At 42.7% G+C, this 25,731-nt stretch overlaps 2 protein-coding genes across 8 annotated transcripts in view; one reads left to right on the top strand and one right to left on the bottom strand.

Annotated features, from left to right (window-relative positions):
- The window catches only part of ocstamp (osteoclast stimulatory transmembrane protein), a 30,928-nt gene extending 23,120 nt beyond the window's left edge, over window positions 1-7,808 (top strand). The window contains exons 2-3 of the mRNA XM_072515144.1: window positions 1,174-2,213; window positions 6,510-7,808. Coding sequence (XP_072371245.1) covers window positions 1,182-2,213; window positions 6,510-7,094 — 1,617 coding nt within the window. The 5' untranslated portion in view covers window positions 1,174-1,181 and the 3' untranslated portion in view covers window positions 7,095-7,808. The remainder of the gene's footprint in view (window positions 1-1,173; window positions 2,214-6,509) is intronic.
- A 5,132-nt stretch (window positions 7,809-12,940) lies between these two features.
- Window positions 12,941-25,731, bottom strand: part of LOC140428543 (nuclear receptor coactivator 3-like) — a 326,952-nt gene continuing 314,161 nt past the window's right edge. For all 7 annotated transcript variants that reach the window (XM_072515140.1, XM_072515137.1, XM_072515136.1 and 4 more), the window contains 2 exons: window positions 24,808-24,994; window positions 12,941-19,049 (listed from right to left, as the gene is read on the bottom strand). In XM_072515140.1, the coding sequence (XP_072371241.1) occupies window positions 19,038-19,049; window positions 24,808-24,994 (199 nt within the window). In that variant the 3' untranslated portion in view covers window positions 12,941-19,037. The remainder of the gene's footprint in view (window positions 19,050-24,807; window positions 24,995-25,731) is intronic.

Raw genomic sequence — 25,731 nt, 5'->3', positions numbered from 1 at the left:
ATGTCCACCTCACGTCTGATCTAAAAGTCAGCCTGTCTGAAGGTCCTGCATTGCCTCATTACTACACTAGAATATCAGCCCAGGTTGTAGAGTGGACTTGTTAATTAGTTGAACTAAATATCTTCATGTAAGAATGTTATCACTAAGCTAAGGTCAGCATTTTGCATTTATATATCACCCGAAACATCTTTCAGTAGCATCTCAAAAGTGCTTTGCATCCAATTAATTCCTTTGAAATGATGTGATTGCTGTTATAAGTGTAACATAGATTAATTGCAGTACAGACAAATATGCAACATAGCATTCAGTGAGTCCACAATGTGTAAACAGACAGACAGTGTAATCAATTTATTCCCAGATAATCATACATGTTTAAACTCGTTCCAGCTGACCATCAGATTCACTAAATACTGAAAACCTTCAACAAAAGTACAGTACACAAACCAATGTACTTTTAAAATTGAAAAACGCCAGTGTTGCTTTCAAGCTACAATACGTATGTGAAAGAAAGGATTTGCATTTATGAAGCACATTTCCCAACCTCAGGACATCCTAAATGTTTCACAACCAGTTAGGTAATGTAGTCAGTGTTGGAATGTCTGAAATGTGGGAGCAGTTCAATTCCATGCTAAGTTCTCAGAAATAACAATGTAGTTCTGAGTGCGACCCGCGAGACATGTGTTGACCGTTGCCTATGCGCACGGTTGCCAGATCCGCAGGTTTCCATCACTGTAGTTGTATTTCCTATCGGTATAACAAAGGTAATATGTACATGATGAAGGGCAAGTGAGGTGAGGCGCGGACTGATTGCACACAAGACTGACTGAGAGCCGTGCGCTCCCTCCGCATTCAACCAGAGCGTAAATATTTCTTTTGTTTCTAAACTTTTGAAATTGATGACAGTTCTATTAATTTCCATAACTTGTTATGAAATATTCGGCATGTATTAAATGTATTTATCTTATTCATGGGGTTGTGGTTAGTGATCATGCCCGATTTCAATCTTGTGGCCCACTGAGATGAAGGAGGGTCACTCACGTGGCCCACTCACTGGACTGACTGAACAGTAACTGAAAGTTCTCTCATTCAAGCCCAAATATTTGTTACAGGGCTAATATGGAAGAATGCCCAAATGTAACCCGAAATAATGTGTTTTTCTGCTTCTCTTTGCAGTCTACAAGATGTCTGCCTGTTTAAACGTTGCCAGTAGTTTGCGCACTGGGGTACAACACCAGTTGAGTTATGTTTGGTCCGTCTATTGCAAACCGACCCCATGCAACATTAAAGAGCCTTTCATTTTATTTCTGTTCTGTTTGAGTATCGCTGGTGCTACTGGGGGACTTCTGTATCAATGGCTGTCACACACACTCCAATACAAAGAGGATCTATCGGGTATAGTTGCAGGAACCTTTGCCTCCATCGTTCTGCTGCTTCTATTTCTGGTGCACCCTGCTCGTTGTGCCTTTACCTTGATAATACCCACGCTGGCCACCAAACAGGGTCGAAAGTTGCTTCTATCTGGAATATGTCTACTCCTTGGAGCAAACGTCATCCCAAACATTGTCCGAAATATCAAGATGTTACTGGAACTATGTCAGTGTATTGTGAGGAGTGCAACAGACAATATCTTAAACTCTACTCAACTAGTATCTCAAGCAATGTCTGCTTTGGAACTTGGTGGCATAGATGAAGTTATTAAAATGTTGAACTTACAACTAAACTATCATCCAGATATAAACTATGCCCATATTAGAAGTACTTTGACAAATGTCAGTCAGCAGATAAATGAAGAATTTCACAGAGTACATGTGTGGATGGATCGAGCCACACTGTTGACTAACAGAGCTCTTGCTAGTATACTCTTCTTGAATCTGATTGTGGCATCAATCTGGTACCTTGCTCATTATCTGACCGATCTAGATTTTGACAATAACTACCTGACGAGGAAGCTGGGGAAACTGGCCAGGAGCAGCTCAACCAACTGTGACATGTTTCTGTCCATGGCTGGGAAGTTAACAAAAACAACAGGACTAAAACTGTCTCATAAGGAAAAGAGGAAGTGTCTGATACACCTGATAATGGTTACTGTATACTTAGTACTGTCAGCAGCAGTTATAGCAGCAGATTATGGCATCTTCCACCTCACTAGCAGCCTCACACAATGGACAAAGAATGCTCCGTGTTTATCTGCGAACCTGAATCTCACATTTGTGGTGAGTTGAAAGCTGTGCTAACAGATTTTACTTTTATGTGTTATATCAGAAATTTGTAACTGCTTTCAGCTTATGCTGTATTGTACGCGGTGATAGGAGGCCTGAATTGCATTTCAGTAAGTTGGCATTTACCAAATATTCCCTTTCACTTCACCAATAAGAAAGAAAGCTTTAATAATAATCTTTATCAGTGTCACAAGTAGGCTTACATTAACACTGCAATGAAGTCACTGTGAAAATCCCCCGGTCGCCACATTCCGGCGCCTGTTCGGGTACACAGAGGGAGAATTCAGAATGCCCAATTCACCTAACAAGCACGTCTTTCGGGACTTGTGGGAGGAACTCGGAGCACCCGGAGGAAACCCACGCAGACACGGGGAGAACGTGCAGACTCCGCACAGACAGTGACCCAAGCCGGGAATCGAACGCGGGACCCTGGAGCTGTGAAACAATAGTGCTAACCACTCTGCTATCGTGCCACATTTGCTTTCATACAGCACAATATTACTCATAAATGGGAGGGGGATGGCATGATGGTGCAGTGGTTAGCACTGCTGCCTCACGGCGCTGAGAACCAAGATTCGATCCCAGCACCGGGTCACTGTCCGTGTGGAGTTTGCACATTCTCCCGGTGACTGCGTTGGTCTCACCCCCACAACCCAAAGATGTGCAGGGTAGGTGAATTGGCCATGCTAAATTGCCCCTTCATTGGAAAAAAATAACTGGCTACTCTAAATTTATAAAACATATTACTCAGAAACATCTCAAAATACATTACAATAGGAAATGACTGGCGTTTGTCGGTAAATGTGACAGCTCCATCTTCGTTTTACACAGCTGGGCACTTTCTTGGTTCCTCCATTTGTACCTTGAAGTGGATTGTATCTCTAACCCCACCATTGGGAGCACTCTCAACCATTATCCTCGCCTGAGTTAGAGTTCTAAATTTGGTTTCTTGTTGTGTTGTAATGTCTCTTTCCATCAATAAACCTCTGCTGATCATCGCGTTCAACCCATGTGCTTCAGCATTTCCATTCTTTGATTCTGTAAGTACAAAGATACAACAGGTTAAAAAGAAAACCGGCGGCGAGGAACAGATCAGAAAAAAGATATCTCAGAGGAAAGAGAATCAATCGAGCTCTCGACAGTCGATGTTGAGGCAGATCAACAGGAGGTCAGCAATCGCACCCGTTATAATTGACAATTCAACTTTATTTAAATAAACCATTAATTTAAGGGAAGTCGGGAGAGCATTCTGATCTCATTGGCAAAAGGCGTAAAACTTTGGAAAACATACTCAGAAAGGTTCCACCACTATGTCGTAGCCAAAAAGGTTTCAGAAGATATTAAGGTCCTAAGTACAATTGGAAGCAAAACTTTTAATTGATTTAGAAGTTTGGTTCAGTCAGGGAAACCCAGTTATACGGCATACCAGGAATTGGTTAAAATATTCAAAGATCATAATGCACCAAAAATATTAATTATCGCAGAGAGGTTTTGATTCCATTGAAAAGAATCAGTTAAAGGGGAAATATTGTACAGTTTGTTAGAACCCTCAAGCGTCATGCAGAGGTTTTGCGAATTTGGTGACTTGTTCGACGATACAATTGGAGACCGTTTAGTTTTTTGGATTGAGAAATTAGGCCAGAGAAGATTAACGGAACAAAATCTAAGTCTGAAAAACAACATTAGATATAGTTGCCCAAGTGGAGCTTGCTGCTAAGGAGGTTTCTCAGCTCGGAACAGGCACAAGGATCCCTAAACTGGTTGCTGCCCAAAGGAGGTTTGCCCAGCAACAGGCGTATCATCGCTGTGCAAAAATGGGCCATTGACATTGACAAGGACAGTCAATGTAAAAATTGAAAGACAACTGGGCCACACTGCAAGAGCTTGCTGATGTAAAATAGCTCCTCTAGAGAAGAAAGCTCAAAGGAAGACACAACTCATTCAAAGAAAGCAACAAAACAAATACAACTAAGAAAACTCATAACATGGAAGAAAAGAACAACCAGTGAAGCCATAGCACTTCATTCTGATAAACAACTGAAGCTAAACCTACTCAGTTCAGGGTACTTTTGGAGCTCAGAATCTATAGAATCACTAGTGCAGAAGGAGGCCATTTTGACCTTCAAGTCTGCAGTGACCCTCCAAAAGAACACTCTACCCTAAGCCTACTTCCCTGCCATATCCCCATAACCCAGCACATTGATGATGGCCAATCCACCTAACCAGCACATCTTTGGACTGTGGAAGGAAACCGGAGCACCCAGAGGAAACCCATGCAGACATGGGGAGGACGTGCAAACTCCACGGGGACAGTCACTCAAGGCCGGAATCGAACCCGGAACAACCTATCAAAATGGAAGGCAATACCAGAGGTCAGCCATCTCCCTACTTCCTTCGACCATCTACGAATGGACATTGAATCGCCTATCTTTGAAGCCAGCCGATGTCATGCTAAATGTAGACCAAATGTCCCCCTTTGTGGGGCAATCTAGATTGGATTTGTTTATTGTCACGTGTACCAAGGTACAGTGAAAAGTATTTTTCTGCGAGCAGCTCAACAGATCATTAAGAACATGGGAAGAAAAGGGAATAAAATAAAATACATAATAGGGCAACACAAGGTATACAATGTAACTACATAAGCACTGGCATCGGATGAAGCATACAGGAGTGTAGTGTTAATGAGATCAGTCCAAAAGAGGGTCATTTATGACTCTGGTAACAGCGGGGAAGAAGCTGTTTTTGAGTCTGTTCGTGCGTGTTCTCAGACTTCTGTATCTCCTGCCCGGGTGGGAGGAGTCTTTGGTTATGCTGCCCACTTTCCCCAGGCAGCGGGAGGTGTAGATGGAGTCAATGGATGGGAGGCAGGTTCGTGTGATGGACTGGGCTGTGTTCACGACTCTCTGAAGTTTCTTGCAGTCCTGGGCCAAGCAGTTGCCATGCCAGGCTGTGATGCAGCCAGATAGGATGCTTTCTATGGTGCATCTGTAAAAGTTGGCAAGAGTGAATGTTGATATGCCGAATTTCCTTAGTTTCCTGAGGAAGTATAGGCGCTGTTGTGCTTTCTTGGTGGTAGCGTCGACGTGGGTGGACCAGGACAGATTTTTGGAGATGTGCACCCCTAGGAATCTGAAACTGCTAACCATCTCCACCTCGGTCCCGTTGATGCTGACAGGGGCGTGTACAGTACTTTGCTTCCTGAAGTCAATTACCAGCTCTTTAGTTTTGCTGGCATTGAGGGAGAGATTGTTGTCGCTGCACCACTGCACTAGGTTCTCTATCTCCCTCCTGTATTCGGACTCGTCGTTATTCGAGATCCTGCCCACTATGGTCGTATCGTCAGCAAACTTGTAGATGGAGTTAGAACCAAATTTTGCCACGCAGTCGTGTGTGTACAGGGAGTAGAGTAGGGGGCTAAGTACGCACCTTGTGGGCGCCGGTATTGAGGACTATTGTAACAGCCTATTAATGTTCTGTATTCCACTGTTACTGAATTGCCTTGGGTAAACATCTGTTTGCAGTGTCGCTAAGCTTGTTAACATATCAAATGCACTAGTTCCATTCACACAGTCACTCTGTCCCTGCCTTAATTATCTAACTCTCATATTCCCACAAGTTTTAAATACATGACCAGAACACAACCCACAGAATATTTTCCAAGTTCTTGGATTTCCCTGATATTTTCATGATACTACTGGAGAAGACAATCTCCCACCTACCAGCAGAACATATGGGCCGGGATTCTCCGCCAGCGTGATTCTCAGTTATGCCGGCGTCCGGGGGTTTCTCGACGGTGTGGGGCTGCCCCACAATGGGAAACCCCATTGACCGGCTGGAATAACGGAGAATCCCGCCGGCCGGTCGGGGCAGAAATGTGGCACGGCGGGGCGGAGAATCCTGCCCAAGAACTAGGAGCAGGAGTCGGCCATCTGGCCCCTCGGGCCTGCTCCGCCATTCGATGAGATCATGGCTGACCATTTTGTGGATTCAGCTCCACTTATCCGTCCGCTCACTATAACCCTTAATTCCTTTACTGTTCAAAAGTCTATCTTTGCCTTAGAAACATCCAACAAGGTAGCCTCAACTGCTTCACTAGGCAGGGAATTCCACAGATTCACAATCCTTTGGGTGAAGAAGTTCCTGCTCAACTCAATCCTAAACCTGCTGCCCCTTATTTTGAGGCTACGCCCCCTAGTTCTAGCAGGTCCTTCTAAAGTTCAAATCTGCAAGTTCAGTGATTCTTGTGTCTAGATACCAGCTAATAGGAGAATTGCAACATTTTTCTTTCAGATAGAAATGGACATCCCTGAAATTGCAGGCATTGAAAAGTTTAAAGACGACGCACTGGGTTTCTTCGGTGGGAATACTAATTTTAAGATAAAAAAAACAATAATGGACATTAACAAAAGGCTCCCCTGGAGTTACGACCTGATACCCACTGACTGTGTAAAGAAGCCAGTTCCTCCGGATTTGCAGGTAATATGTTTTGTCGGTGGTATGTATATTGTTACTTATTTCATGGCAGCACTGGATGCCTATGCAGTCCGCATACGCAGAAGAATTGCAGCCTCGTTTTTCCAGAAGCAGGAAGAAGAAAGAATCAGTTACTTGTATCAGAAGATTTTAAAGAAATGTGGAAAAGACGGCAATAGACAATCCGTAATCCCAGCTGGACCCTCAGAGGGGGGCTCCTGGGAGAGGGTCTGTGCTGAGCAAGGTGGAGTAGGCCGCATCTCACAGCGATGGAGGAGAAACGAAAGAACTGAAGAACAACCTGCGACCGAACCAGCAACTCTCGCAATGGCGAATTACAGAACAGCTGAGGCACCTCGTTGGGAGATGCAAGACAGCGATGAGGAGGAAACCAACTTTTAAAAGAATCATGAAATTCTTCTGACCGGTGCCACCATTAAGGGGGAACAATAGCGGGGTCGGAAGAGCTTTTCATTCAATCCAAAGCATTCCCCTTCCTGTACATTCATGCCGCATACTTCCATCCAAAATGCCGACATTTTTTAAACTGTAAAAGCTTTACCTTCGATGAAATCTGTTGCCATTGACACCAAGTCCATCTTGTGATGTGACTGACGTGAAATGCCCCAGATCAACTTTATAAAGGGCTCAAGATTTACAATGGCCAAACCTCAGAAAAATAATCTATGGGCTGTGTTATTTTTATTATTAAAAGTTAAATCAAAGAGTATTTTTAGGAAGACATTGCCACTTGGCTTGCTGTACTATTGCTCAGCTACAAAACCAGTATCACCCTGCTCTTCCATTCTTAAATAGTCTGTCTCTCTCCCTCTCCATCATGTTAGGGAGATATTAGGAACTTGGGTCCAGAGGTAGCAGGCAATTTAGGGGTTGAAAAGACTGCTGGCAGCAGATTCAGAGGGATACGCTCACACATGGCTTCATCACATGGTCCCATTCAGACTTAAACTCGTCAAGGAATGCATAAGGTGATTCACCAGAGTTGCATTATCACTCGGGACATTCCAGCATGATCAGCCATTGTCGTATTATAGAGGCAGATGACCCATTTGTCATCAATGGAAGGTGGTGAATGGCATAGCTCTGGTCTTTTGTGTAAATGGGGGGGGGGGGGGGGGGGGCAATCATGCAGTCCAAATTACAATTGATAAGTTCCAGTCTGGACACCCCAAAGGAGGCCCTTTGTTTGAAGGGCTGGACGGATGGGAGAGGAGTGGTCATGAAGAAAGCAACAGAGACACGATTTTGGAAAAGGGTTCTGAATGAATGGAAGAAAGATTGTTTCCTAAATGCAAGTGTTGCCTTTGCCTGTATGTGTAAGTGGAATGAGATCTATATTTTCATGCAAAGTGTTGTTTGATGGGAGCTCATGTTAAAGGTTAAGAAACTGCATGTAATCGGTTAGCGTTTGAAATGTGAAGTAACAATTTAAATATTGCTTTCTTTTCTATTGTTTTAATAAAGTTTGTTTATAAAAAAAAAAACAAGCACTTTTTCATGAGTTATGCATCTGATTCAATCTCTTAGCCATTGCTGAAGGCTGACCAGGCATCACATCTCCCTCGCATTCCTGTCCATTGTTTGAATTCAGTTTTTTTATCCTGATTCTTGTCTCAATTTGCATGACCTGGCTGTCTTTCCTAAAGGTCTTGATCATTTCTACAAAAGTTGTTACTTTTTGGCTCATATAAAAACATTAACAAATTTAACTTCACTTGATGGGCGGCACGGTGGCACAGGGGTTAGCACTTTTGCCTCACAGCTCCAGGGGCCCGGGTTCAATTCGGGCCTTGGGTGACCGTCTGTGGAGTTTGCACCTCCTCCCGGTGTTTCCTCCGGGTGCTCCGGTTTCCTCCCACAGTCCAAAGATGGCAGGTTAGGTGGAATGGCTATGCTAAATTGCCCCTTAGTTTCCAAAAGGTTAGGTGGGGTTACTGGGTTGCGGGAATAGGGTGGAGGCCTGGGCTAAAATAGGGTGCTCTATCCAAGTGCCAGTGCACACTCATTGGGCCGAGTGGCCTCCTTCTGCACTGTAAATTGTGTGTGAGACAATGAGTGTGTGAATGAGAGGATGAATGCGTGTGTGTTTGTGTGTGTGTGTGTTTGAGAGAGGATGAATGTGTGTGCGTGAGAGGATGAATGTGTGTGTGCGTGAGGATGAATGTGTGTGCGCGCGCGCGTGAGGATGAATGTGTGTGCGCGCACGAGGATGAATGTGTGCGCGCGCGAGAGAGGATGAATGTGTGTGCGAGAGGATGAATGAGAGTGAGGGTGAATATGCGTGCGAGAGGATGACTGTGTGTGAGAGAGAATGAATGTGTGTGAGAGAGGATTCCCTTTGAATTTACTTGGGCTCCTCAATGCCAAACCTGCCTTGATGTCAAGGGTAATCACTTCTACCTCAGCTGCTCTTCTTTTTCTCCCCAAGTTCCCATAGGACTCTACCACCCCTTTTATTCTCAGTTTACCTATGCCCGTTACTCCCATTTCCGTTACTTCCTATAGATCTCTGCATTTATCTTACAGTCATTCACTCTACATGTCCCCCAAAAAAGAAAAAGCATGCTTATGTCTCCACCAGGATGGTCCGAGGGCTTCCCATTGTTTCCATGATCAGAGGTCTAACCAATCTCCATCCATGCTCCTCTTCGTGGCTGAACTAAAAAAAAAATTACTTTTTACCTCCACTCACTTTCTCCAAATAAAAGGTATTGCTAAGGATATCTGCATGCATCCTAGTTATGCCTTTGGTGTTATGTACAAGAACACAAGATAGGAGTAGACCATATGACCCATCGATCCTGCTCTGCCATTCTGTACGTTCATGGCTAGTCTCGGGTATCAATTGCATTTTGCCACTCACTCTCCATATCCCTCGATTCCCTGAGATCAAAACTCTAGCGAATCTAATATATTCAATGCTGGAGTATCCACAACATTCTAGGGAAAATTCCAAAGATTCGTAATCCTTTTGAGTCAAAAGGTTCCCATCTCAGACCTAACCCTTATACTAGGATTTTGCCACCGTTTCACATTCCCCAGCCAGTGGAAATATTTCAGTGTTTACCTCGTCAAGTCCTTTCAGAATCCTTTGATTCCATGAAATCACCTCTCCTTCATTTGAACATCAGATAATATAGGCACAATTTACTCATGCCCTCATCTTAGTACAGACAACCCTCTCATCCCCTGGGCAGCATGGTAGCACAGTGGTTAGCTCCACCATATCCCAGGTTCAATTCCAGCCTTGGGTGACTGCCAGTGAAAGTTTGCATGTTCTCCATGTCTGTGTGGGTTTCCTCTGGGTGGGGAATTGATCCTAGGTAGGATGTTTTGTCAGAGAATTGATGTGGACTCAATGGGTCAAATGACCTCCTTCTGCACTATACATGGATACATAGAAGATAGGAGCAGGTGGCCTTTTGTCCCTTCGAGCCTGCTGCGCCATTCATCACGATCATGGCTGATCATCCAACTCAATAGCCTAAGCCTGCTTTCTCCCCATAGCCTTTGATCCTATTCTCCCCAAGTGCTATATCCAGCCACCTCTTGAATATATTCAAAGTTTTAGCATCACCTACTTCCTGTGGCAATGAATTCCACAGGCTCACCACTTTGTGTGAAGAAATGTCTCCTTATCTGTCCGAAATGGTTTACCCTGAATCGTCAGGCTGTGACCCCTGGTTCTGGGCACACCCATCAATGGTAACATCTTCCCTGCATCTACCCTGTCTAGTCCTGTAAGAATTTTATAAGTCTCTATGAGATCCCCCCTCATTCTTCTGAACTCCAGCGAAAACAATCCCAATCTAGTTAATCTCGCCTCATATGACAGTCCTGCCACTCCTGGAATCAGTCCAGTAAACCTTTGCTGCAGTCCCTCGAGAACAAGAACATACTTCCTCAGAGAAGGAGACCAAAACTGCACACAATACTCCCAAGTGTGGCTTCACCAAGGCCCTGTACAATTGCAGCAACACATCCCCACTTTTATACTCAAAACCTCTTGCAATGAAGGCCAACATACCATTAGCCTTCTTTACCGCCTGGATTATATAGGGATTCTATGATCCCAGGAACCTATCGAATGAATCTGTGCTGTTTCCCCACCGATGGAAGTATATCCTTCTTAAATATGAAGACACAAAAGCAACGCACATGTGGTTTCACCAAAGCCCTGCACAATTGTAGCAAGGCTTCATTATTCCTGTACTCCCAATTTCCTCGCAATAAATGCTAGCATGCCACGCATCTTCCCAATTACTTGTTGCTAACTTTGTTCCTTGTAAGAGCATACCCAAGTGTCTCTGAACATTAACATTTACAAGTTCCATGCCTTTTTGAAAGTATTTTCTATTCCTACAATCAAAATTAATAACCTTCCACTTCCCCACATGAAACTCCATCTGGTATGTTATTCCCCACTTACTTAACCGATCGTAGCCTCTGTCTCCTTCCCACACCTTACCTGTTCATCTAGGTTAGCATCATCAGCAAACGGAGAGATTACTTTCCGTCTCTTTGTAAATGTCATTAATGTAGATTGCAAATAGCTGAGGCCCAGCGGTGATCCTTGCAATACTTAACAAGTCACAGCCTGCCAACTTGAATGTGCCACTTTTATGGCTACCCTGCTTCCTGTCCATTAATCATGCCAAAATATTTCCCATATTCCATATCTTGCCTATCAACCTTTTGTGTGGCACCATATTGGATGCCTTTTGCAAATTCAGGTATACTACATCTACTGATTCTCCTTTAACTACCTGAGCAGTTACATGCTCAAGAAACTCTAATTCAGGTCTATTTTTGATCCATTTCCTATGTTGATATTATCTGATCATACGGTGCTATTTGGTGCATTGCTAAGACAATGCAGCTTTTATGTGGAACCGTCCTATTCACCCGTTTGTCATTTTCCCCTGTACTTTGATGACTGCACTGGTATGGTTTCCTGCTCTCCCCCTGAACTGGGAAATGTCATTATCTTTGCTGCCAATTTCACACCTTCTCAATCCATCTCCAACATCTCTTCCCTGACTTCTCAGTCTCCGTTTCGGAAGGTCAACTATCAACAAATATTCACTACAAACCCACCAACTCCCATAGCTACTGCTTCCTCACACCATGTCCACTCAATTTCTCCCTGTCACATCTTCCTGATGATCCAATGCATTCAACGGACCATCTTCTACCATTTCCGTTATCTCCAGTGTAATGGCACGCCAAACACATCTTGCCTCACCCCCTCCCTTTCAGCATTCCAAAAGGACTTTCTATTTGGTTCACTCCTCAATCACTGCAAGTCTATCACAGACCGTTTTTGTCACAACAGGTCTTTCCTTTTGTACTTTTCCCCCAGCTACCATCTGCCTTTCACTTGTTCAAACCTATTGCATTTTTCACTTTTTCCTGTTCTGATGAAAGGTCACAAACCCAAAACATGAATTCTGGTCGGTAACTTCCTCAGAGTGGCAATCTCCACCGGAGTACCATTCGCGATGGACTCATCCCATGCTGGGATTCCAAAGCCCTCTCACCCAACCTTCCTCACTCAGGCCGAGTGAGACAGGAGTAGCGAAGCGCACCCCTGGCTGCGTTGGTGTGGAGTAACTGGAGCATAGAGGTGTAAGAAACGCACCCTTTTTACAACACCCGCTGCTATACAGGAGGTCTTTAAAGGGACAATTAAAAGGTAAGTGCAGACAATGGGTGGGGGCAGGGGGGTATTCGGAACAGAGAGGGAGTCAGTCGGGGGTGGTGGGGGATGCAGAGGTGGTCAGTCTGCAGGGGTGATGGAAGAGGTCATGTGCATACGATGTCTGTGCTTTAAATAGTTAAGAGTGATTTCTTTTCCTCTAACCCTTTCAGAGTAACTATCAGGGTAAGACTGGTAGAACTATATGAAGTAAGTGATTTAAATCGTTTCTGTTGGATGGTTCCCAACCCAGCGCAATTGTCCAGTGGAAGTTTGCGCTTCTGGGCAACTGCCAGGTAAACTCTTACGTAGGAACCTCAGAGGGATTCCCCTTAAATGCGATGCTGGGGGAAGCAGGACATTTTGGGCCTCCCGTTTCTTTCTCCCCAGATGCTGCCTGACCTGCTGGATATTTCTAGCATTTGATTTCATCAGGGACCACCTTTCTTTCTGACCAAACAATGTGTTAAATAATTATCTAAACCATTAACACTAAATAAAATGATACACAACGTGATACAACTTTAGGTTTCTTTTAACATTCACATTCACACACTTTAATATCATGAAAATTTATTCAGACATGGCTTATGTGTATTTAATGTACAACTTTTACAGAATGCTTTCTTACAACATCTGTTTCCAAACAGCAGAATAGCAAGATACAGTTACAAATCGGCAAAGACATTTTAAATAGAAATCTTTATTTACAACATTAACATCAAGAGGCAAATAAATCAGTAAAAGCAATATCTGCTAACAACCTTATCTTTTTTAATTATTTTGTGTTTTTTAAACAAATTTTTTATTATACTTGCTTTGCAGGAAATGTAACATGTGGGATACAAATAGCAATATTAGCTATCTTTAGACCGAACTAAATTAAATCCTCACTACTCTTCAATACTGTAGGTCTCCTCCAGTTGGCCTTTCAAATATTGCTCTTACAGCATGATAAATTTATTAATTTTATTATTTTAAGTTTTTTTTTTAAACCGGTGTCTACCACCAACAAAACCTGATACATAAAATTAAAAACACAAAAATTAGATTGAGGCTAATGGGAAAAATAGAAAGAAAAAAAGTGACTCATTATAATACCTGCATTGAATTATTCCTTTTTAAATAATAAATAGTTTGCTCCACTGGGTAAACCTATACATTAACCATAGTAATGTACAATTTGGTGTTATCAGTAAGGAAAGAGCTTGAATATACATGATATCAGATTACTATAGCAGTATGCAATCTACAAATGAGAACAAATCAAAAATCTATAGTCTAATCTCACACATTTTACCTAGAAATCCCAAACTTCCAAGAGCACCCAGTTCAGATCACACATAATTATTGTATAGGAATTCGAAACAATCATTTTCTGCATTAAAATATAATTCCAAATTATTCGCAGTGCTCTGAACTCATTGTGATGTGAAGCATTATTAGGTAAAATGGTCACTTGCTGTCAGGGAAGCGGGGGGGGGGGGGGGGGGCGGTGAGAGAGAGAGAGAGAGAGAAGAGCTAATAAGAAAATCTGGAGATTGGAGGTGCAGCCTAGCCCTTTTAGTTTCCAAAAATCCGTTGTGGACATTAATACGGTCAGTGTTCAGACTCAAAGAATGACGCCAATTGGCAGACACTGTTACTCACGTTTCACTTGAAATGAAACCAGAGTCGCATAAAACCGTCGTTAAAATACATAATGTCAGTTCCATGGAAAAAGCTTTTCTCAGTTCTTCCTTCGAGAAGTGCTGACTCAAGGGTGGAGTATTGTTCACATCTGATCCTTGCAACCATTACTCATCTGCAATCCTACAGAGTGTACCTCATCAGGCTATTTGATCCTAGCTGGCTTCTAGCTCAACCGTGCCCCAATATCCATCTATAGACAAACTCCAGGAGGATCAAAAGTGAGAATGTGTGTCAGTTTTTTCCTCCCAAACTCGAGTCATCAAGAACAATTGCAGTGTGCCTTTTTTCCCCTCAGCCCCTCCCTACCTGATAAAAGTTCAAACCTGGAGCCATTCTGGTCGGCATGTTTCATTATTCGCCAGATGCACTGGCTGAGGTATCAAGGACTCAAAATACTGCTGCATCCTGGGGTGAGGCTGACATTACATCTCATGAGCAAGTCAGAATATCGATAGCTTGCACTCTTGGGAACATGGGCATTTTCCACTCTCTGAAGCAACAAAGAGGAGTTTGTGCACTGATCTTTTGTAAATATTGCTCACCCTTAAGAAAAAAAAAGGGATCGAGTTGAGACAATCAGCAGTTAATTCATGTTTGTACCCTTTATAAATAGCTCTGTCCAAAACCCTTTATTAGAACTTACCATTACAATATTTTTAAGTCAGTTTGTAGCAATTAGCTGCAGAAACTTACATCAAATGCAAGCATCTCATACTGCTTCCAAAAAGCCCTTTCTTAAAAAATAGTGTAAAAATCAACTAATTTTCGTAACTTGGGAACCCGATCTAACTAATAACCTTCTCTGCTGGGATGCAAGCAATTTAACCTGAGCCACGCACCATGATCCAGTACAAAAGAAATAAATTCTGGAGTCAGACAGATAGCCCTGCAATTCGTCTTTCTGTTGAAAATAAAATACGCACATCGCTCCAGGTACCAGGTCACCAGCTGGAACTGGGCATTCTTTGCCAGTGAGGAATGCTCATACATTGGGCTGTGGTTTGAGACCTGAACATTTTATACAGGGAATAAATCCCGCTTAATGGCCGCAATATTATGAGTTTCAGTACAGCAAACCTGGAAATCAGCTATAGTTTTATGCCTAGATTTAACAGGGAAAGAAATGCGGAAATTATAAAATAATGGTGAATAAAATATACACTTTAATTGGTTATATTCATAAGGACACTCTTCACTGAGTACAGGTATAGCATTTTTACTATCTACTGCCTCCTCAGGATACAGAAAAGTGCAGCTGAATATAAATGAAATATATAGTTTTCCATATGGTTCTTGACACTAATGTCAGGTTACTGGATTATCACCATGATCCCCTACACTATCAGGATAATTTAGTTGTTTGTTTCTTTTTTGGTTTGTTTTAACCTCAGTCTAGATGTGCAGCAAACCTGAGTGTTTTCATCACTTATCAACCAAAGTAACTGCTGTCTTCCCTCCTCACCTCAGCCCACCCACAGTAAAAGGTTGTCTGTGTTTACCATAATTAAGCTTTCAATCCTGAAAACATCCACTCTGAACTACCCATGTACAAATAAGGCAAGTTACGATTCCCCACTCCAATAAAGAAAATCATCTTTTTCATGACTATTTCCAACGGAGTAGAAACAATAGGCACTTGGCCATTTTTCGTTTTTCAACTTGGCCAGGCAACAGCTGAACTGTAATGTCTCTGTTTAATGGATTGCCCAGCTCCATCTATGCATGGTTGGCTTCAGATGGACAAATTTTGTTTTGGCTCATTTGCACACCAGGGAGCACCAGGCAATGGCTGCCAAATGTCTGCCCAGTGTGTAGCAATTAATGGCTGAAAGAGGTCGTCTGCATCTATGCTTCTAGACAGCTTTCAAATCATTAAAAAAAAACTAAACGTATTAAGCAGCGTCACAAAGGGATGCTTCTAAAGCTAAAAATCAGATGTTACCACTTAAGCCTTTCCTAATAAAGCAAAGCTTCTTTCGGTTTAAGAACAGTCAATATGCAGTCAGTAATACATTAAAATTAAATTAAATGTTTGCTTTGTTTCTCATGGGGTTGGGTGGGGAGGGAGGGGAGGGGTCACAAAAAGAATATTCAGTCGATGTGGAATGTATCTGCTGCTGTTGACAGCAACTCGTTGTTTTCTTTTAAACTATGTTAAGTGATCAATATGATCAGACAAGGCCTCAGGCCATTAGTTGCACAAAACATACCCATTGCTTCAACTAAAGTAGGTTCAATTCTAGATAATATTCAAAAAAGCTGCCAAGAGCAGCAATTTTTCTATTCCACTCATCCAGCACTTGCTTGTCTACAAATGCAAGTTACAATAACAAAGTTCACCAGGCTTGACATTGTCTTTATCTACGGTAGTTCCAGTAACATTGTATATATTGATTTTAAAAATATCAAGTCTAGAGGCAGAAGTGCAGTTGTGGCCCGACTCAAACTGCATTAGCAGCACAGAAACCTTACATTCCAGTTGAATTGTTGCATAGATTTCTGTAACATCTGAACATTTGACTTCAGTCATTAGGGGGGAAAGAAGTCTCCATTTAAATTGCTGTATCCTTTTGGGGGAAAAAGAAGTTCTCGGTGGCAGTAACTAATTTTGCATTAAAATGATAGTCATGATTTTGTGTGGTCTTGGGGTACATCCTTTTTCTGATCAAAAAATGCACCAGCAGACGTGTCCAACCTTGTGAAACACTATAAACTCCAGCAAATCAAACAATATTCGAGTAGAAAGAAATATAAGCAACAGCAGCAAACAGGGAAGGTAGAAGGAAAAAAGGAACTCGCATTAACTAGAACAATCGGCATTTATGGAATAAGAACTACAAACTAGCTTAGATGTGCAAAATGATTCCACTTCCCTGTGATGATGAGCATGTTACTTTTATGCTTCTATGTCAGTCGAAAATCTATCGTTCAATTGGCTTTGCTCACCTACAGTATTACTTTAATATCTCTGACAAACTTTGGAAAAGACACTGCAATCAAGTAATCTGAAAACATCCTGAAATCAGTGGCATTAACTGGTAGCAGTTACTTCCAGATCAATCTGAGCAGAATTTTCATCCTTTTGCAAAAAAATCCCAACCCATCCCAGTATATCATTACCCACAAAAAATCAAAAGCAATCAAAATTTAGTTTTACAGTTAAACATAAAAATGTTGTCTATTGAATTAAACACCATCATTATGAATTGCATAATATTCAGTCCTGTCACTCATTCGTCAAGTCATCACAGACCGTTGCTCACTCAGAATCAATAATTTACACTCAAAATAGGGAAGTTAGGTAGAATATTATTCCTTTGGAGTACAACCATGTAACGTAAGCTGATGTTTAATGCAATATCACTTGAAATCTGTCACCAGAATTGAATCTCATCTTTAATGATGCAAATCTCATTCCATCCCCCTATATTTGTAGAAGTAATGGAATGCCAAATTTATGTCTTCATAAGGATCCTTACATCGTCCATCACCATAACATAGACACTATGAGTTATTGCTCAGCAATTTACAGGCGACCCCTCTCGTCCTCTCACAGAGGTGAGGATGGCCAAGCAGCACTTCATGGGCAATTCTGTCTCAATATAAACTACTAGTGAGAACACTCGTGAGAAACAAATCATTTTTCAAACTTTTGATTGGTTACTGTTTGACCAATTTAAGCTTTGATTTTTCAGGTAAGATTGATGCAGTTGCACTTTTCAGAAGCACCTTTTCTTATAAAGAAAATGATGGGGAGAGGAGGGAATGGGGGGGGGGGGGGGGGAGAAAAAGAGAAAAAAAACTTTTAGAAAGTTAAAAGGTAGATTGGCAGCACAAGATTAAAATCTGGGCGATCGACACGGAACAATCTAAAGATTTTGCACATTTTTTACAGATTGGCTCAATTGTCAAGGTCTGGTGCAAATAGGACTGACAACTTGAACTGGTGCTGAAAGGCAAAATGTACAGAAATAAGAATCTGTCAAATATTTAGCCTCACCAATGCTGTGCAAAAAAAAAAAAAAAAAAAAAATCAGAAAATGTGATCTATAAAAGTGTATATATAATATAATATTGTATTCATTATTTACAAGATATATTCACAGGAACCAGCTTCCGGGAGTTTTATGCTGCAGTACCTTGCTTTGAGTGAACAGCACGCACTTAAATATACCCCATATGAAATTTTATCTGCAATATTTTAAAATAAAGAAAATTATTGCTTGGCATTGCAATCGCAGATTTTAAAAGTTGGAGGTTGGTCATACAGTTATGTTCCACTGCAAAATACCAATGGGATATTCAACACAAAGATGATTTGAAAACCAAAAATAAGAATTTGCTAATGTGCAGATATGATTATACTGATCATGAAACACTGCAGCGATCCTTGACTACTTCAACCCTCTCTAAAGTGCATCAACAAGCACACTGTCCTATGCTGACACTTAGCAGTCACCTTTTTCTTCCCTTCAAATGTTTGTAAATGTGATGATCACATGACAAGTGGCATTTTACAATCCTGCCAAAACAAATAAAACAAGGCTCGGTACTGCACTAAAGTAGATGCAAGATTTGGCAAGGGAAAAGGTAGCAACCAGATGACCGTAAAGGACAATTAAAAACCAAAGCAAATCCTAAACGATTCGGGTTTTCGACCCAGCGATGTACTGCTGCCAAGAGTCTTCTTTTTCAAAAATCAAACACATCTAATAGAAACAGAGAAACAGTTCTCTTTTGTTAAGAAATGTACAACTTAGCAGGCTGGCACAGTGATTCTATTTGGGCTGCACCAATCCTCATCAGCACACAAGGTGGCACCATTTCCATCTGTGTAAGTGTCTTTGTTGTATATTCTCACAGTGCATTGCTCTCAAAAGCCATGTGGACCCAAATTAACCATTTTTGGATTGATGATCAGCCGTCCTGAGTTGTCAGCAATATTTCTGTATCAGGGAAAGGTGAGAAAAGGAAGGGAATTAAGAACATTTTTGAGAGTCTGACATTTACCCCAGTCTAGTTCAACATAAAATCTACACAATTGAATCAAGTGGCTTACACAATTAACTTTTGTGAATCAGCAAGAGGGGTGTCTGAGTTGGAGAACACAATGTAATTCTGCTTTAATGACAGAATCAAGCCCTTCCAATTTAGATAGAGGAAGATCAGGCATGCAGTCCAACTTACCCCGCTTTTCCCCGATAACATGTTTGCCACGCTTACCAGCCTATAGTTTCTCCCCGTGTATTTTAACAATCAGTAAAATGTGAGTTGTCAAGCTCAGAAATGAAACAACTGTGACCAACAATCACATCAGAACACTGTTATATCTCAGCAGCATGTCTATTTCCATATCAGACACCCTCCTTAAAACAACATGATTAGGTTGCAGATCTGGAGCTGCTCCTGGGTCAAACGAGATTGAGGGCAGATCTGATAAGAGGTGAATAAAATTCTAAAAGTTTTGGATAAGATTGACAAAGAAAAATTAGTTAATGATACCAGGGGCTAGTTTAGCACAGTGGGCTAAACAGCTGGCTTGCAATGCAGAACAAGGCCAGCAGCGCGGGTTCAATTCCTGTACTGGCCTCCCCGAACAAGCGCCGGAATGTGGCGACGAGGGGCTTTTCACAGTAACTTTATTGAAGCCCACTTGTGCAATAAGCGATTATTATTATTAAAGGACCAGGGGACACAGATTTAAGATTTTGAGTAAGAGATACTGGGATGGGGGAGAGAGATTGAAGAAGAACACTTTAATGCAGTATGTTGAAATTGGCTGTTGCATTTTCCTACACCTGTTGAGGGTATAAATAGCAGAGTAGATAAAGGAAAACCAAAGATACAGTATATTTGGATAAGCAAAAAAGTAATTAGGAAAGTAAATGTTACTTTATTGCAAAGAAATTATAAGAATCAGGAAGCCTTATTGGAATTATACGAGGCTTTGGTGATTCTACACCTAGAATACTGGGCATGATTCTCCCGATTTGATTCTAAGTGCTGCCGCCAGTGGGAAAACTGGAGTGCTTCCTGCTGACACTGGCAGTGCTGCTGAGGTGCTATTTGATGGCACTTTAAAACACGTTTTTGGAGCGAGGCGGGTTTTGCACTGGCCTTGAGGGCGGGGCTTAAACTCATGGACGGGTCCCGCTCCTCAGAGATAGAACCCATTTTAAAGGGTCCCCCGATCTCAGATTAATATTCCAGTCCTCGCCCCCCCTCCGGCAAGTGAGCGACACCCCAACATGGGATTTCCAAATGCCCCCTTCAGGCCCCTCCCCCTAGATCTCCCCCTCTTAGCAGTGCTAGCCTTCAACATTGATTCCAAAGGGGAGGGGGGGCAAGAGGCTGAGCATCCTCTTTACACTTACCTCCAGGGCGCCAAGGATGGTTCTTCAGGGGAGGTGGAAGTCGGGGGGGGGGGGGCAGCTCAGGTCAGGGGTCTATCCACGTTGCGGGTCGTGTGGCAGATCTTCTGTGTGGCTTTGAAAATCAATAAACGATCTTTCAGCATGTCAAGTTGTAATTTAAAGTTTCACCTCCCAAGTGTTGGAAGCCTTTGATGTCTCTCCCAGCATGTCAATAGCAATGATCTGTCAGATGAAGGCTTCTGAAGAGCTTCATAGAAAGAGCAGGTGCTCTGTCTGAGGGCTGCCCTCGCACCTGCTTTTTCTAGGAAGCTCTTCAGAACAAAGAAACGGCCTCTTTAAAATAACTGCAGTTAGAGAGAAGCACTTCAGAGTTAATGGACTATGTCATGTTAACTCATTACGAAGTCTTACAACACCAGGTTAAAGTCCAACAGGTTTGTTTCGATGTCACTAGCTTTCGGAGCGCTGCTCCTTCCTCAGGTGAATGATCGACAGTTCCAACGTGCCACAGCGAAAAACCGCACCGACCTCCTCAGAAGACAAACATGGGACACAACCGACAGAATACCCTTCGTCGTCCAGTACTTCCCCGGAGCGGAGAAACTACGTCATCTTCTTCACAACCTTCAACACGCCATTGATGACGATGAACATCTTGCCAAGGTCATCCCCACACCCCCACTACTTGCCTTCAAACAACCGCGCAATCTCAAACGAACCATTGTTTGCAGCAAACTACCCAGTCTTCAGAACAGTGACCACGACACCACACAACCCTGCCATGGCAATCTCTGCAAGACGTGCCAGATCATTGACATGGATACCACTATTACACGTGAGAACACCACCCACCAGGTATGCGGTACGTACTCGTGCGACTCGGCCAACGTTGTCTACCTCATACGCTGCAGGAAAGGATGTCCCGAAGCGTGGTACATTGGCGAGACCATGCAGACGCTGCGACAACGAATGAACGGACATCGCGCAACAATCACCAGGCAGGAATGTTCCCTTCCAGTCGGAGAACACTTCAGCAGTCAAGGGCATTCAGCCTCTGATCTCCGGGTAAGCATTCTCCAAGGCGGCCTTCAGGACGCGCAACAACGCAGAATCGCCGAGCAGAAACTTATAGCCAAGTTCCGCACACATGAGCGCGGCCTCAACTGGGACCTGGGATTCATGTCACATTACATTCATCCCCCACCATCTGGCCTGCGAAATCCTACCAACTGTCCTGGCTTGATGTAATTCACACCTCTTTAACCTGGGGTTACCCCATCTCTGGATCTGTAAAGATTTAATCACCTGCTAATGGTCGCATTCCAAGCATTGTTTGGCATCTTTGAATTTGTCTATATATGTGTTTCTGGAACATACCTCTTCATTCACCTGAGGAAGGAGCAGCGCTCCGAAAGCTAGTGACATCGAAACAAACCTGTTGGACTTTAACCTGGTGTTGTAAGACTTCATACTGTGCTCACCCCAGTCCAACGTCGACATCTCCACATCATGTTAACTCATGTTAACTCTAAGTAATGGGTGTTTATAAATGGGTGTGTATATAAATATTTGTAGTGAGAGTACCTTTAAGAAATGCGTGTTTATTACTGCAGTGATGTCAGAGAGTGGGTGGAGCTGGTCTGTCTGTCATCTATTTACTTTCGTTTTAGGCTGTTTGCTGCAGGTTGTGTATTGTTTCATTTTCAGAGCTGGATAGCTGCAGTCATAGCCAGAAGGTGTATGAGTCTCTCTCTGTAATCCAAAACTGTAAATCGATCCTTTGGTGATTTAAAACTAATAACTGCTCTCAGTAGTGACTTTAACCCGACGTGCTTTTGTTAAAAGTTTTTTTTTTTAAAGTCTTATGGGTGTTAAAGGAAAGTTTAAAGGATTACTTAGTGTTGTAGTCCTTGGGGATTGTATTTGAATTAATGATTGCCAAGATGTTCACTATGTTTTAAAAAGGTTAACTTGAGTTCATAGAATAAACATTGTTTTGCTTTAAAAAATACTTTTCCATTTCTGCTGTACCACACCTGTAGAGTTGGACGTGCACTCCCCAAACCACAATCTATTAAAAGTTGTGGGTCAGGTGAACTCCATGATGCACTTTGGGGTTCTCTAAACCCTGGCGCATAACAAATGTGAAAAGCTATAAAAACAAAGCTAATCCCGCCTTTGAAATAAGACCATAAGACACAGGAGCAGAATTAGGCCACTTGGCTCCGCCATTCAATCGTGACTGATATGTTCTCATCCCCATTCTCCTGCCTTCTCCCCATAACCCCTGATCCCCTTATTAATCAAGAACCTATCTAGCTCTGTCTTAAAGACACTCAGTGAATTGGCCTCCACAGCCTTCTGGGGCAAAGAGTTCCACGGATTCACCACCTTCTGGTTGAAACAATTCCTCCTCATCTCTGTTTCAAAGGATCATCCCTTTAATCTAAGGTGGTGTCCTCTGGTTCCAGTTTTTTCTATAAGTGGAAACATCCTCTCCACGTCCACTCTATCCAGACCTCACAGTACCTTGTACGTTTCAATAAGATCCCCTCTCATCCTTCTAACGAGTACAGACCCAGAGACCAAATAGATTGAACCTGTCAATCAAGAGTCTTGTAAAAGGTAATGGGACATGAAACTGAACGTAAACAATACAGTTGAAAACTTTTAGGTTTCTCAACATATCCAGAGGCTTGAAAATTTTAAGGGGAATGAAATTGACTGTTAAAAAAGCATTTGAAAGGTTTCCAACAGATTTAAGGGAAGACTTCACCTTCATCTGACAGATTATTGATATTAACATGCTGGGAGAGACATCAAATGGTTACAGAGGGCTAAAATGGGAAGGCTTTTAACTACAGCTCGACATGCTGAAAGACAATCGAACAGTTTTCAAAGCTAGAGGGAAGACCTGCCATATGACCCCCATCCCAGCCAAGCCCAAGCCCCCCAGACCAACATCTCCACTGGGCCCCTCGACACGATGTAAGTATAGAGAGGGTACTCACCCCCTTGTCCCTTCTCACAGTCCAAGGCACCAAGTCCCCGCATGTCAGGACCTGCACTAATTCACGCCTGTGGGACTCCTGCCTGGGTGTGGGTGTGTGTGTGTGTGGGGGGGGGGGGGCAGTGGAGCATCCCAGGAGACAAGTCCATTGCGTTTCCTGCCTGATAATTACATTCAAATCATAGAATCTCCACAGTGCAGAAGGAGGCCATTCAGCCCATCGAGTCTATACCGACCCTCTGAAAGAGCACCCCACCTAGTCCCAATCCCACGCCCCCCCTCCATCCTCGTAACCCCACCTAACCATTGGACACCAAGGGCCAATTTAGCGCGACCAATCCACCTAACCCGCATGTCTTTGGATTGTGGGAGGAAACCGGAGCACCTGGAGAAAACCCACACAGACATGGGGAGAATGTGCAAACTCCACACAGTCATCTGAAGTCAGGATTGAACCCTGGTCCCTGGCGCTGTGAGGCAGCAGTGCTAGCCACTGTGCTACCCAATGAATATAAATGGGGAGTTAGCATGTTCTCGCCTGTTCTGGTGATAACCGGATCGGGGCCGGCAGGACAGGCTGGGAGACGTGCAATGGCTTTGGCGCCTGGCAAGAATCCTCTTTTGGCGTTCAAACCCGAATCAACCATCATTGCGATTCCCACCTGGGGCTAGTAGCCCCTGAGAATCTCCCCCACTCTGTATGGTTTGATCCCCTTACCTAAGCACGGCTATACTTGCCTCAGAGGGAGTGGACCAAAGTTTTGCAAGATCATTTCCTGGAATGAGACCTTTCCTATGAAGAGTGATTGATTAGAATAGGCCCATGTCTATGGAATTTAGAAGACGGAGCGGTGAAAGGCATAAAATTGTTTGACATATTGACAAAATTGATGGCAAGAGCCGTTTCCCTGGCAGGAGACTTTAGAACGAGGGATCATATTCTCAGGAGAAGGGACTGGCCATTTAGAAATGGGTTGGGGAGAAGTTCATTCATGCAGAGAGTTGTGAATCTTTGAAATTCTCTAGCCCAGAGGGTTTGCCGATGATCAGTCATTGAGAATATCTGAGACGGAGATCAACAGAGTTTTAGGTACTGAGGGAAAGTCAAGGGGTAAAGAACAGGATTGGAAAGTGAAGTTGAAGCAGAGGGTCAACCACTGAAGGCTCAAGACCTATCCCTGCTTACGTTCTTACATTACAACAGTGACCACACTACTGCATCAGTTGTGAAGAGCTTTGGAACATAGCAAAATCATGAAAATCTTTCTACAAGGTCAAAGTTCCTTTTTTTTTTTAAAAATAAAAAATGCGTAGTCCTACCTGTTCTGGACCCATGGCTGACATCCCTGACACAGACATTGGAGTCATGCCAATTTGCCCTGGCATCTGACCCATACTAGTGCCACCGGCATTCACTGGCATGTTGGCATTCATATTCATCAAACTGTTGTACGTGCTGGCATTTGTCTGTTGCCCGAATTGCTGTGGAGATTGCTGTGGAAATGTACTGTAAAAGACAAACACAAAAATCAATACAATAAACTCACATATTCCTTTGCAACCTCAATCTGGGCACAGTACACTATTCAAAGAATTAAACTGTGCATAACAAAGTAAGTTCATATAAAGAGAGCCTTCTTTCAACACTTTTGATTTCATCTTTCCAAATACCAGCCCGACCTCTTCACATTACAACATTTGGCAATTTCGGAGGAGAACCCGATATGCTGCCACTAACTACTGTTTCAGCTTTTGACCACCTTTTACACAAAGGAATACTTTACTGATGTCAGTCCTTCACAGCTGGTTGCTTTGGCATTTCTCATAAATATTGTTTTAGCTTTATTATCTCTACACTATTAAGCATTAGCCTATATTCAAACTACATCCAGCAAAAAGGCAAAGTGGTTTCTGCTTCAAAGCCACGCTGAAGTTGCAGTACATTTTTCAAGCCTGGTCTTAACTCAACACCGAAGAGAGGTAGTATGAAACTCATAAGAAAAGGAGTAATCTTGCATAGCTTCGGTTGCATGAAGTGTTATTCCAGTGCAGTCAAAGCAGTTTTAAAGATTAATCAAAGAATCCCTTGGCTATGTAGACTTTTTTAAAAAATCTAATAGTCATAAATATAAATGACATTCAATGAAGATGCTTCCATCCACACATATAGAACACCTACACATTTAAAATTTAGCTGCTGGGAGAACAGTTCTGCAAGCACATACAGACAGACCTTGGATGGAT

The sequence above is a fragment of the Scyliorhinus torazame genome, chromosome 8, assembly GCF_047496885.1.
Source record: "Scyliorhinus torazame isolate Kashiwa2021f chromosome 8, sScyTor2.1, whole genome shotgun sequence".
In the NCBI taxonomy this organism is placed as follows: domain Eukaryota; kingdom Metazoa; phylum Chordata; class Chondrichthyes; order Carcharhiniformes; family Scyliorhinidae; genus Scyliorhinus; species Scyliorhinus torazame.
The sequence above is the reverse complement of the archived record's forward strand: the minus strand, read 5'-3'. Positions and strand labels throughout refer to the sequence as shown.